The sequence below is a fragment of the Lutjanus erythropterus genome, chromosome 7, assembly GCF_056507025.1.
Source record: "Lutjanus erythropterus isolate fLutEry1 chromosome 7, fLutEry1.hap2, whole genome shotgun sequence".
In the NCBI taxonomy this organism is placed as follows: Eukaryota; Metazoa; Chordata; class Actinopteri; order Lutjaniformes; family Lutjanidae; genus Lutjanus; species Lutjanus erythropterus.
Window position 1 is genome coordinate 41345024 of NC_139323.1, and position 12763 is coordinate 41357786.

At 40.9% G+C, this 12763-nt stretch overlaps 1 protein-coding gene across 13 annotated transcripts in view; it reads left to right on the plus strand.

Moving 5' to 3' along the window:
- pde4dip (phosphodiesterase 4D interacting protein) overlaps nt 1-12763 on the plus strand; it is a 125459-nt gene that overhangs the window by 90902 nt on the left and 21794 nt on the right. For all 13 annotated transcript variants that reach the window (XM_084723814.1, XM_084723816.1, XM_084723813.1 and 10 more), the window contains 12 exons: nt 3-182; nt 464-658; nt 742-996; nt 1805-1970; nt 6035-6147; nt 6476-6621; nt 7133-7451; nt 7927-8104; nt 8270-8386; nt 9575-10043; nt 11276-11511; nt 11655-11703. In XM_084723814.1, the coding sequence (XP_084579940.1) occupies nt 3-182; nt 464-658; nt 742-996; nt 1805-1970; nt 6035-6147; nt 6476-6621; nt 7133-7451; nt 7927-8104; nt 8270-8386; nt 9575-10043; nt 11276-11511; nt 11655-11703 (2423 nt within the window). The remainder of the gene's footprint in view (nt 1-2; nt 183-463; nt 659-741; nt 997-1804; nt 1971-6034; nt 6148-6475; nt 6622-7132; nt 7452-7926; nt 8105-8269; nt 8387-9574; nt 10044-11275; nt 11512-11654; nt 11704-12763) is intronic.

Sequence of the window (12763 nt, forward strand, 5' to 3'; positions counted from 1 at the left end):
AGAGCTTGGAGGTGCTGGTGCGAGGTAAAGCTCTGGAGCTGGACCAGGTGTGTGACGCCTCGAGGAGCGTCCAGCGGCAGCAGCAGGAGAGCGAAGAGAGGCAGAGCTGCATCCTGAGAGAGAGAGACGCCATCATCAGCCAGCTACAGGCGGCGCTGCACGCTCGCACGCAGGAGGCCCAGGTACACACAGGAAGTGACACAGGAAGTGACCTAAAGGAAACAGTCATAATCTATACCTCATCTTTAAATTAAGAACTGCAGAAAAAGACCAGGACTGGAAAATAATGGAATTTTCCTAAAAGACTGATCCCCTAACTGGAAATTGATAATAAAACTTTCTTTTATTGTCACATTGAACAGTGCAGACTGGCTTTGCATCGTGCATTAGAGACAGATTGTTGTCATCACCACTCTGTTGGCTGAATTGTTCTGTTGATTTGTGTTTTTTGTCTTACCTGTAGGACCTGCGCTCCTCCCTATTGGCTCAGATCCAATCAGCTCCCAGCGATGTCCTGGAAGAGCTGAAGGTCCGCCTCCAGCTCAAAGACCGCCTCTTCCAGGAGGTGCTGGCCGACCGGACGCACCAGGCGCAGGAGCACCAGGCGCAGGTCCATGATCTGCTCAGAACCGTCAGCTTCAGAGACCAGTACATTCAGGTAGAAAGGAGGAGCTAAGAGGAGAAACACTCGGGTTCAGTGTGAAGTCATATATGTAAAAACTGATAACCGTCTCCCTGCAGGACTCTGCGAGCCGGCTCGGTGAGGTGATGAGCGAGCAGACGGCCAGACTCCAGGAGCTCCGCAGACAGCTGAGCTCAGCCGTCGGGTCGAGGTCGGACTCGGGAGCGGACGTGGCCGTGGAGCTGCAGGCCATCCAGGAGGAGCTGCGTCTGGCTCTGAGGAGGGAGAAGGAGAGCCAGGAGCTGAGCAGGAGTCAGACCAGCAGGCTGGACTCACTCACCAGGATGCTGCATGTGAAGGAGGAGATCATCAGGGTCAGTGGGGGAGAGAGAGAGAGAGAGAGAGAGAAAATACAGTCACCAAAATAATATTTCCCTAAATAAAAGCCTGGTCTCAAATAATAGCCAGGGACTTGGTCAATAGAGACAAATTAAAGCCATGTCCCAAATACAGGCCTGGGGAAAAACAAGGGTCAATAAACTCCTGATGGTTGTCATATCATAGGTATACCAACTACTGGATTCTCATCTTGTGTTATCGTCTGATTTTAGTCACTCTGGGTTTATGTGTGTTAATGTCTCAGCTAAACTGTATCTTGTTGTTTTTTTCACTTCAGTGCACCACATTTAATTCCAATATAAGCCTGTATGAGTATGTTTTACCAGTCAGACTCGCATTTCAGTGGCTTTCTTTAATTATCTGTGATGTGAAAACATCATTTTCACGTCATCATTCAGAGAAGTAAAAGGGTGCAACAAAGGACGACGAAACGACTGCTAGACTGGAACTTGAACAGGGCAGATAGGAGCAGATCAAAACGAGGCTTTGTTCTAAAATATGAACAATTATACTTATCAAACAGAGAAAATTAGAAATAAAGGCCTGTCTCAAATACGAGCCTGCGTCAAATAAAGGCCTTAAAATGCAGTATTTACCACAATATGACTGAAGATGAAGACTATGAAGATTCAGAGAACAATATTAGTTGACATAAAAGGCAACAGGCACGCAGCTGCAGCTTTTTATCTTTTATAAAACCAACCAACGTTTGACACGTTGTATATATGCTGCTTACTAATGAATGTCTGTGTATACATGTTATCGTCTGCATTTGTTCTTTAGGACCTCCAGACGCAGATGGTGGAGCCCTCCGCTCTCCCGCTGGTGGAGCGGTTGACCCAGGAGGTCCAGGAGTTGAGGGAGAGCCTGGTCCAGCAGGACGGCCCCCCAGCCAGGGGCCCCGTCCTGGGCCGAGACCGGCCCAACAGCAGGCAGCCTGAGTTTGGAGGTGGGCATCAGAGAAGCATGGGACAGTATCTGTAACTGCAACTCCCCAAAGCAACAGGGGGCACTGACTGTGGTGTGGAGCGTCCTGCTGCTGTGGTGCTGGTGGTGCTGGTGGTGCTGGTGGTGCTGGTGGTGGAGGTCATACTGGGAACCTGCTGGGTGTGAATACTAACACTGAACATTTTTATATTGTAACCAGTGATGGACTAATCAAGCCTCTTTCAGCAGTCGTCATTCAGGTCTGCACGCTTCTTAACACTGATGACAGAAATGTGTTTCATTAATGAGACATTAGATGTTTATAATCCCTTAACAAACAGCACAAGTCTTTTTTTTGCCTCTTTTTGAACGTCATTGGATTAAATATTCATTCAAACTTGTCAAACTTTACATCGTTCTTTAGAAAATCTTTAAAAGGCAAGAAGAAGAATATTTTCCCCATGTTTGTGCCTCGGTGCTTCAGCTTGATAATGAACACGATCACGACTGTAACTAAAAGGCCTAACAAATGATAGCCATTTAATTCTGTGTGTTTCAGGCTCTTGCACAAACAGCGAGGTGGGAAATGAACTAATGCACTGTAACAAAAAAAAAAAAGGCTTAAAATTTAAAGGCAACACAACAGATTTTTGAGGTTTGAGCCCAACTCAAACTCTGAATTTTCAAAGAAACTAAAGGTTTTGCTGATAATTTCTGCCTGAAAAATTACATTTAAATTTTAATTGAAAATATTTAAATGTTATCATTTACTTTCACTTCAGTGAATATCTCAATATTTATCTAAATACAATGTTCTGAGTTTCTAAAATTCAAAGCTTTAACTTTATTGAAAGAGGAAAAATAAATTATCTCAACTAAAGATCAGAAGTTGGTAAAAACTTTTTCAAAACTTAAGAATTTGAGTTGGGATCAAAATTTCAAAAATCTATTACAGTCTGTTGCATCCTTTTCTTAACTTTTTCAGTTTTACTGTGTGTTGTTTCGGTTGAAGATGGGTGAAGGTCTATTCCAAAATACATCAAAAATCAAAACCAAATAAAAAATACATGAAATAATTTTTAGATACTAATAATTATTTTCCTGATTTTAATCAAATGTTGATCTTTTAACACTGATTCCACCATCAGGGACTTAAAGTCTGAAAATTGCGTGTAATTATAAATTTATAAGTTAATTTTGTAAATACAACATACCTTTTTTTAAACCATTTTGGAACAGTGATCCTCACGTTAACCCCTCTGTTCCTGAATGAAGGCCAGTTCTACAGAAACCCTGAGAGGCAAATGAGAAAAAAATCATTCTGGTGATTCTTTTTCTAATTTTTAATCTACATTATTTTCTCTCCTCTCTTAACGTGTTTAAACAAGTGGAAAAAAAAAAAAAGTTTTTCCAGGATCGTTTTATTAAGTGAAGGACTATTAGTCCTGTGTCAACCTCTGGTGGCCAAAATCAGTCCTGCTACAGTAAACACATGAAGAAAAATGATCCTGACAAAAAGAAAAGAAAAATAAATCACCAAGAAAACTTTTTCCACCTGTTCTTAAAGAGAGAAGACAGTTGAGACCAGATCTATGAAATGGATCACCTTCCTCTCTTGTCTCTCAGAGCTTCTGCACGGTTCAGAAATATCTGGAATTTTCCTCAAGTTTAATTGTTTTGTAAATGTTTCAGTGCAGTAAAATATGATTTGAACAGTTCAGTCATATTTTGTTTGGCACAACGCATCATTTACTTTGTTAAATGAAGATGTAAATGTTTTGTATTTTACCACAATATTTGGTTTCGTATGCAGTAATAATATGTGACCTAACGTACGTCTGTGTGTGTGTGTGTGTGTGTGTGTGTGTGTGTGTGTGTGTGTGTGTGTGTGTGTGTGTGTCTTTGCATGTTCAGCAGCCTGAGTGAGTTTCTGAATGCTGTAAACTGTGTGACGGTTGAACCAAACTCACATTTTGTTTTACTGACCGATCTGAAAACTGAAGCACATTCCACTTTGACTCTGTGATTCTGATTCTTTTAGTTTACAGCTTCTTTCTTTAACGGAGAAAATGTTTAGATTTGTGCTTTTTGTGATTTTATGAGACTCTGTGCAATTCAGCAGCCATCAGTTCAGTGATCTCTGTGGTTCAATATTTATGAATATTATCATAAAGTCGAGTGTCACACTGGAGCACAGTAAGTATGAATGTTTTTTTCTTATTGTTGATCATAAAAATGAAGAATGTGTGTCTGCACAGATGCCATAAAGGCTATGAAAATTTATTTTATTCATACGTTTTCGAACCTAAACATGTAATCAAGTCATTCAATAAATAAATCTGCAGCATTTACATCATGCATGTGTGATTTTAGGAGGTTTTCATGGTTTTTACAGTTGAAGTAACTGTTAACTTTGAATATTTGCACACTTCAACATGTATTTACACACTCAGTCACCAAAAACAAACACTTTAGTCAGTAACTGAAGTTTCAAAGGAACGAGATCGGTCCCTCTCCACTCTACCACAGTTATAATGCAAAACACACCTCACACCAATAAATGAATATCAGTTCATAGAGAATACAAATAATACAAAAATAATAAGCCAAAATACCCAAGAAGTGTTTGACCAGTTGCCCTAAAACTCATGTTATATTTATTCATGTGACAGTAATCTTTGCCCCTTCATGATGATCTGAATGAAAAGAATTTTCCACAATAATTATTGTGGAAAAACATTAAATCCCCTCCTTTTATTTTAAATAAATTTAATTTATTTGCCTAAAACAGCACCATTTACAATAAATAAGAATTAACTATATCACCCTTTAAAAGTTGTTAAATTTGTCTGTACTTTTAGAGCGAAAACTGCTTCAAAAAGAACTTAAAAAACTTAAGACATGACGTGTGTCCTCTGTCGGAGCTACAGCCATGATTATTAAAAGTGTCAGTGTAACACAGAGGATCACATGGTTCGAGAAAATAAATACGGTTCTGATAAGATCCCGACCTGTACATTTAAGAAAAGTCAGGGCAACAATTTACAACCCCACATACATTTCTCAGTCTCAGATTACCCATAATCCCTCTCTGGTTAAACATTTTAAACTTCCTTAAAGTCTTATTTGTCCAGTGTTTCCCCGACTGTCTACCTAAGAAAAGCTGAAAACGAGAAGAAAAAATCCTTTATCAGACAATAAATCTGATATTTTTGCAGCATTTTTTATCTGTATAAATTTTAAGTTTTTTCCTTTTAACTTCAGGTGCTTCTGCTTTCATTCTTTGATAAAATAAAAGTATCAGCCACGAGCTGAGCACGTGCAAAAAGTTGACATGAATTTTCTTTGGCAATCAATGTTTGAACCACAAAACAAAAACAATGCAGGAGTTCTTTTATAAAAAAAATAAAACTGAAATGTATTTTGCATTTTGTTAATGTAATATCACAGTATATATATATATATATATATATATATATATATATATATATATATATATGTATATATATATATATATATATGTATATATATATATATATAGTCAGAGTTCAGTGTGATATTGAAACATTGTTATTGAGATATTAAGTATATTGTTACATCCCTGATAAATAGTTGTGCAGACTTTTGTATTAATTGTTTTTAGTTAAGATGACAAACAAACAAAAAAATCCTTCTGGACCCCCTGTGATTTTTGCCGTCCTCTTGATGGGGCCCAGACCCCAGGTTGGGACCCAGTGCTCCAGTTCATCCTGCACAGATCAGTTCTGATTTGTAATAATTGTGCTGAAGTTTAACCACAATAACATCGAACCATCATCACCAGTGAACGAGAAGCTGTTTGTTTGAGGATTCAGTTAAAGTCACGGTGTTGAGTTCAGAGGCGTAGTGGATGCTGCGTTACAAATCACCAACATCATGACGAAAGTGAAGAATGTGCCGCAGTTCCAGAGAGAACCAGATGTGTTCTCAGTGTGACACTCAGTAGAACGGTGGCTGAATCGCACAAAGTCAACAGAGAACTGAAGCTGAGAGAAAAGAGGTTTCTGTGATGGTAGAAACGTGAATTTATTTTTCTGCTTCTTGCAGAACTGAGCTCAGAGGATGAAGACGAGGCTGATGATGATCTGAACAGCGAGTACACAGAGAGCGTCGATGAAGAGGAGTCCAAACTGAGGGTCCCGTCTGTGGCCAACACCAAGGTTTGAATACATCTGATGCCTGATCCCCATCTGTCACTACAAACACATCACATACAGATTATTATTCTGAAGATTTGGAGTTTAAGATTTTACTTTATATACTAAATTTCCTCTGAAACAGCTACAAAGTGGTCAAAATATTTTTTTAAAACTTAAAAATAAATATATGTTAGAAGCTTCGTACATTTCAAACTAAATGAAGGCAGGGAAAAAAAGATGATCCAGCATCATCATTTTGTTTGATTTTATTTGTATTGAAGGAACAGTTCTGTCTATCTGTGTGTCTGTGTGTCTGTCCGTCCATCCGTCCGTCCGTCCGTCTGGACAGACTCCGTCCCAGGATCTGCTGTTTGAAGGTCAGGGACTGGTGGAGGTCAAACAGCTGGTGGAGCAGAAGAGGGCGGTGGAGAGAGAGCTGGGAGAGCTGAAGGCTCAGCTGGAGAAGGCCGGCTTCTCCTCGCTGTCCCAGATGAGGTGAGAAGATTATTTAAAGGGACAGTTCAGGTTTTCCTTCAGAAGTGTGGCTGTATGAGGTTCTTCTCCACGGTCAGTGTGTTACCTGCAGCAGATGGCGGTCGACACGCCCTCAGTTTGGAGAAGCAGCAGGAGAACTGGTGCAGGAAGCTAAACAATGTCCTGCTGTGCTCTTCAACGGAAAAAAAAATAGTTTGTTTGTTACAGTTACAGTGAGCAGCTGTTTGAGGAACCTTTTTTTTTTTAAAGAAAAGATGAAATTTTGTATCTCTGAAGTGTTTTCAGTTATTTACATCTTCAATAGGAACCAATGAGCTTAGAGCTGAGAGCCACAGACAGGAAGTCAGAACTAACACATTGTTTATTTTAGTCTTTTCTTGGTTGTTGTTTGTTGACAATAAGAAAAATATAGAATAACATCAGACTCATCCAATAAACTTAAAGATGCATTAAGCTGTTTTTGTCCAGCAGGTCATTTGTAACCACCTTTTTCTCTCCGTCTGTTTTAAAGGAAAGCTCTGTTCAGCCTGCAGGCAGAGAACGGAGAGTTGAAGCTGCAGCTGAGTGAAGGACTGCAGCCTGACCGGGCACACAGTGATGGACAGAAGGTGATGGACGAGGAAGAGGACGAGGAAGAGGACGAGGAGGAGTTGGATGTGACCATAGAAGGCGTGGAGGAAGATGAGGAGGAGGAGAGCTCCGAGCTGTGGGACGCCTGGGACAACGAGCTGTCTCTGTCTCAGACCAACGTCCAGATCAGAGACGAGCAGCAGAGGAAGACGACGTCCAACAGACCCGAGTCTCTGCAGCCGCTCGGCAAGTCCTCGCAGGTAGGCGGAGCCACGGGTCATTCATTTAAAATCCTTCTTAGGTAAAAGTACAGAAGTATTATTATCTGAGTGTACTGAGTAGTGTGATTATATTACACATTATTAGATTATTAAAAATGATGATGAAGGTCAGTAGGTAAGCTCAGTGCTTCTCAACAAAGGGGTCAAGGACCTCCAAAGGGTCAGAAAATAAATCTGAGGGGTCTTGAGATGATTCATGGGAGAGAAAAGAAGGAGAACGAAGTTCTGCTTCACAACTTTTATATTAATATCTTGTACTTTTCTCTAATGTGATTTTTTGTGACATATTTCATGATTTGATCTGTGTGTAATCTGTGTTCTAACTTTGGGGATGATTAAAAGGCCAGGGTTAAAATAAACAAAAGTAAAAGGGTTAAAATAAAATAAATAAAGCTATCCTAAAAAGTAAACACTCCAAACAAATATCTGTGTTTCTCTTCCTGTTTGTTTCCAGGTTGGCGTGGACGGCGAGCTGTCCGCCGGTCAGCAGCAGGGCGCCGCGTCCTCCGTGACGAGCGAGGAGACGGTTCGTCTGCAGCAGAAGAGCAAAGAGCTGCGGGAGAGACTGATGGTGTCCGAGGCCACGGTTCAGGCTCAGGCCGAGCAGCTCAAAGACTACAGAGAGCTGCTCAGTGAGTCCAAACACCTACGACTCACGAATTCAACTAAATCTGTAAGATTAAAAACACAGGAACACTGGAGTGAACTTTCTTCTTCTTCTTCTCCTCTGTGTGTGCGTGTGTGTGTGTGTGTGCGTGTGTGTGTGTGCGTGTGCGTGTGTGTGTGTGTGTGCGCAGCGGAGACAGCAGTGCAGCAGGACAGTAAGCAGATCCAGGTGGACCTGCAGGACCTGGGCTACGAGACGTGTGGTCGAAGTGAGAACGAGGCCGAGAGGGAAGACACGAGCAGTCCAGGTACGTCTGACTGTTACAGAACGTCTACAGCTGTGGTTCTCAAGGGTTCTGTGGCACTCAGCTGTGAAAAGTTTTAACATTCATTCATTTAGATTATTATGAAATTTAAAAGAAAGTTTTTTTGGTTGTTGTTTATTTATTTATGCAAAAGGCTTCATAGTGCAATACTTAAAATTAGAATTTTTAAATTTATGTTCTAATCTAACAATCTCATAAAAACACTCATAATAAATACATAGAACGTATAAATCTTCCTCCTGCCAGTCAAGCACATGTTCTCCATTAATGGTGACGTGACTCCTGTATTGTTCTTTCACATAAATAAGTAAAAGTGTTAAAGAGTCTGAGGACTGTTTGATGTCTTTCAGGACTTAAATTTAAATTTACTCTCACAGAAACTAAAACCATCTTTGTTTGCCGATTGTTAAAGTTATTTAAAACTTTACAATATTGATAAATTTCCAGGAGACAGCAGGTCCTGATCTGTGGTTGTAGTTCTTCAGAAAAACATCAGAGGGCAGCAGAGGACAGTCTGACAGCAGCATCAGTACATTAACATATTTAACTGTTTATACATATTTTCTTTAAAACACTGAGCTAAAAACACAGTTTAAACTATAATATTTCAGTAGATTTTATTTCTTCTTTAATTTATCTCTTTAATGTATTATTTATCATTATTTATTCTCTGTGTTTATGTATTTTTAGTTTTGTTCTGGTTTTGAATTTGAACTGAAAAAGGATTTTGCTTCTCAGTGGAAAACCCCCCAAGTGAACTTCTTCATTTATATTTGAAGCATATTTAGTTAGAATTTTTGTGATCTTGAGTCTTTTTGGTGGTGTGTGTGGTTTCATTCTCCCTGGAACAAGTTTCCTTTGATTTTTAATGACTTACAGTAAAAAAAAAAATTTTTACAGAATTACAAAATCATATTTTTTTCGCACTTTTCACCTGTTCGTGTTATTTATTTGCAAACCTAAAAACATCACAACATGCGTTGCATCTTTTTAGAAAAGCTGAAATCAGGCATTTTGGGCTGCAACAATCCCTCAAAAGGCCTGTGAAATCCTGGACTGATTTCTAATGAATAGTTACTGTACTTCTACTTGAGTACAGAGTATTTGTACTTTTTCCTCCTCTGGAACCTGTAGAATCAGCTGAATACGTGTTCTGATGTTCCCCCTCAGAGTTTGATGATCTGGAGATGTGTACGTCTCTGGACTGTGGTTCTCAGTGGTGGCCTGCCAGCAGCAGCAGCTCCACCTTCACTAAAACCGCCACCCAGAGCTCCGCTTACGGAGACGAGTCCTCTCTGCAGCGGCTCGTGGAGGACCTCCGCTCCCAGCTGTCCCGCTCTCAGGCGGTGATCCGCGGGCTCCAGAGCCGCCTGCGCTCCCTCTCCACCTCCAGCGACTACGGGCCCTCCACCCCCCGAAAGGTCAACTGGTCCTTCCAGGCGTCTCCTTCCCAGAGCGGGGCGGAGGACGACGAGGGCTGGCAGTCGTCCGACGGAGGTCCTCTGGCTTCACCCCGTCACCCTCACCCAGACAAGGGCCTGCAGGAGCTGGTGTCCCGCGTGGACGCGCTGGAGGACCAGCTGAGGAAAGGAGGCAAAAAGTCAGTCAGCGAGGACGCAAAGTCTGCAACCTGGCCGGGGTGAGAGACACCAAACTACAGTTTACTTTCTTAAAATGATCTTTTTTATTTAGAAATTTGTTTCATATGAAATACAGCAGGACAGAGCTGCAACCAATCTTATTCTAGTTCATTAAAACTAAACTAAAAGAGCAAAAACTGAAACAAAGAGAAATAAGAAATAGAAAGAGACAGGAAATGTTTTTAGTCTTAGCCAAAAACTCACCTTTTAAAATACTTTACACTAGACTTAATATAATATTTTATTTATTCTTATTAATTCTCTAATTCTGATTAAAACTTCAGATTATCATACATGTTATCCATTTTTTTTCTTTATACTCTTGTGTTATATTTGTTAACAGCAGTTTAAAGCTCAAACATATTTTCATTTCATTTGTATCATACAGGTGTGTAACAAGATATCTGACACGACTCTCAGTCGACAACGTTTTTGGAAACCGCTTAATCATTTTGAGTCATGATTTCTCTTAAATGTGAATATTTTCTGGTTTCTTTCCTCCTCTGACAGTAAACTGAATATGTTTGGGTTGTGGACAAAATAAGACATTTGAGGACGTCATCTTGGAACTTTGGGAAACTTTGGGAATTTTATGGACCAAACAACTAAGCAATTACTAATCGATTCTGAAAATAATAATTTGTTGTGGCTTAAAGATAGAATTAGTAGATAATCAGAACTAAACTTTTGTATCTAGAACAGAAAAAAATAAGGATTTTCCTGCCTGTTTCTGATCTGCTTCAGCCTGTACAGAGACCCATTAATCACATCTCGTCAGTATCAGTCCGTGTCAATCAAGTGACCACAGATGTTTTTATGTAAACTCAGCTGACCTGACAGTCACAGCGAAGGGATTAACTAACACGAGGTTGGGAACACGCTGTCCCATTTGCCATGTGTGACCAAACTGTAGCTACAGTGAAGCTTCAGCTCTGTCATATAGAGGCTCAATCAGCCGACCGACAACACACACACACACACACACACACACACACACACACACACACACCCCTGAGGAATTCCAACAAGTGAGCCTGCAGAGTCCTGCAGTCAGAAACCAGGAAACAGACGTCAGAGTGTCGTTTTAATTCTAATCATTCATTCATACAGTTTATGTTAATATATTGAAGCAACATTACTTTTACTTGTACTTGAGTAATACTTGAGTGATGTAACAGAAGTTGTACTTAAGTGCAGATCTTCAGTAACACTTGTTCCTGTGTCTCTGCAGTAAATTCGACACTCTGATAAAGGCTCAGGCCAGAGAGCTGTCTCACCTCCGCCAGCGGCTGAGGGAGGGTCGAGGCGTGTGCAACATCCTCACCCAGCACCTGGGGGACACCACCAAGGCCTTCGAGGAGCTGCTGAGGGCCAACGACATCGACTACTACATGGGCCAGAGCTTCAGGGAGCAGCTGGCTCAGAGCAGCGCGCTGGCACAGAGGGTCAGCGCCAAGATCAGCGGACGTGAGTAGAACTTCATTATACAGCTGAGATATGGAGGCTCAGGAGGGACAAGGTTCATTAACAGGCTGTCTGATCTGTTTAAAATGTACAAATGATATTATAATGTCAGAAAGATAAAATGTTCCTTGTTTCCTCGCCAACAGGAGATCATCCTGAAGATCCAGAAGACAAGACAGAGCTGCTCGCCATCCGGTCAGTGATCACTTATCTTTTACCTATCTGTGCATCACTGGCGGAAATGAGGGGAAGTGGGCAGCAGGGGTGATCCTGGTGCCCTCAGTGTTTGAAAAATGAAGCAAAGTGCCCTGTTGGAGCCCCTATGTCAGATAAAATGTGGTAAAGTGCCCTCTATAGTGCCTTCCAGGGGAGAAAACATAATAAAGTGCCCTCTGAAGTGCACTTCATATGTAAAAAACATGGTCAAGATCCCTCTAAAGTGCTCTTCAGTGGAGAAAACGTAATAAACTGCCCTCTATCGATCCCTTCCAGTGGAGAAAACATGGTAAAGTGCCCTCTAAAGTGCTCTTCAAGAAGAAAAAACATGGTAAAGTGCCCTCTAAAGTGCACTTCAAGAAGAAAAAACATGGTAAAGTGTCCTAAAAAGGGCCCTTCCAGTGGAGGAAATGTGGTATAGTGCCCTCTAAAGTGCACTTCTAATGGAAAAAAGGGTAATATAGAGGGTTAAGTGCCTTCAATATCACCCTTCTAGTGGCGAAAACGTGGTAAAATCCCTTTATAGTGCCCTTCCTCATGCATGCCACACCGCATACAGCTGAGTCCACTACTGCTGTGTGTGGTGTGGTGTGTGTATGTTGTGTGTGTGTGCATGTCCATGTTTGCCTGTTCGTGTGTCTCTCTTTCTGTTGTGTTCTGTGTATCAGCTCGATGTCGCTCAATGGAAAATATCGGCATGTGACGTTGGAGCTGATGTTTGTTCCTCGGGGCTGAATAATCAGCCGCTCTCTCGATAACGAGCGATGATCTCACTGGATAATTAATGACAGAACTAATTGGATAATTAATGAGGGAGGAAAAGTGGGGGTCGGGGGGTGAATATGTAACCACCAGAAGGACATGGACAGACCAGATGTCTCTCTGAATCGACTTCCTTCCTGTGTGATGGAGGCAGCGGTGTTTTGCTTTGTTGTTACTGAGCGACTCTTTCATGTGTTTTCAAGGCACATTTAATGTCATTTATATGTTCAATAAATCATGTTAGAAACTAATAATCCTCAAACTAAATTAACTCTGA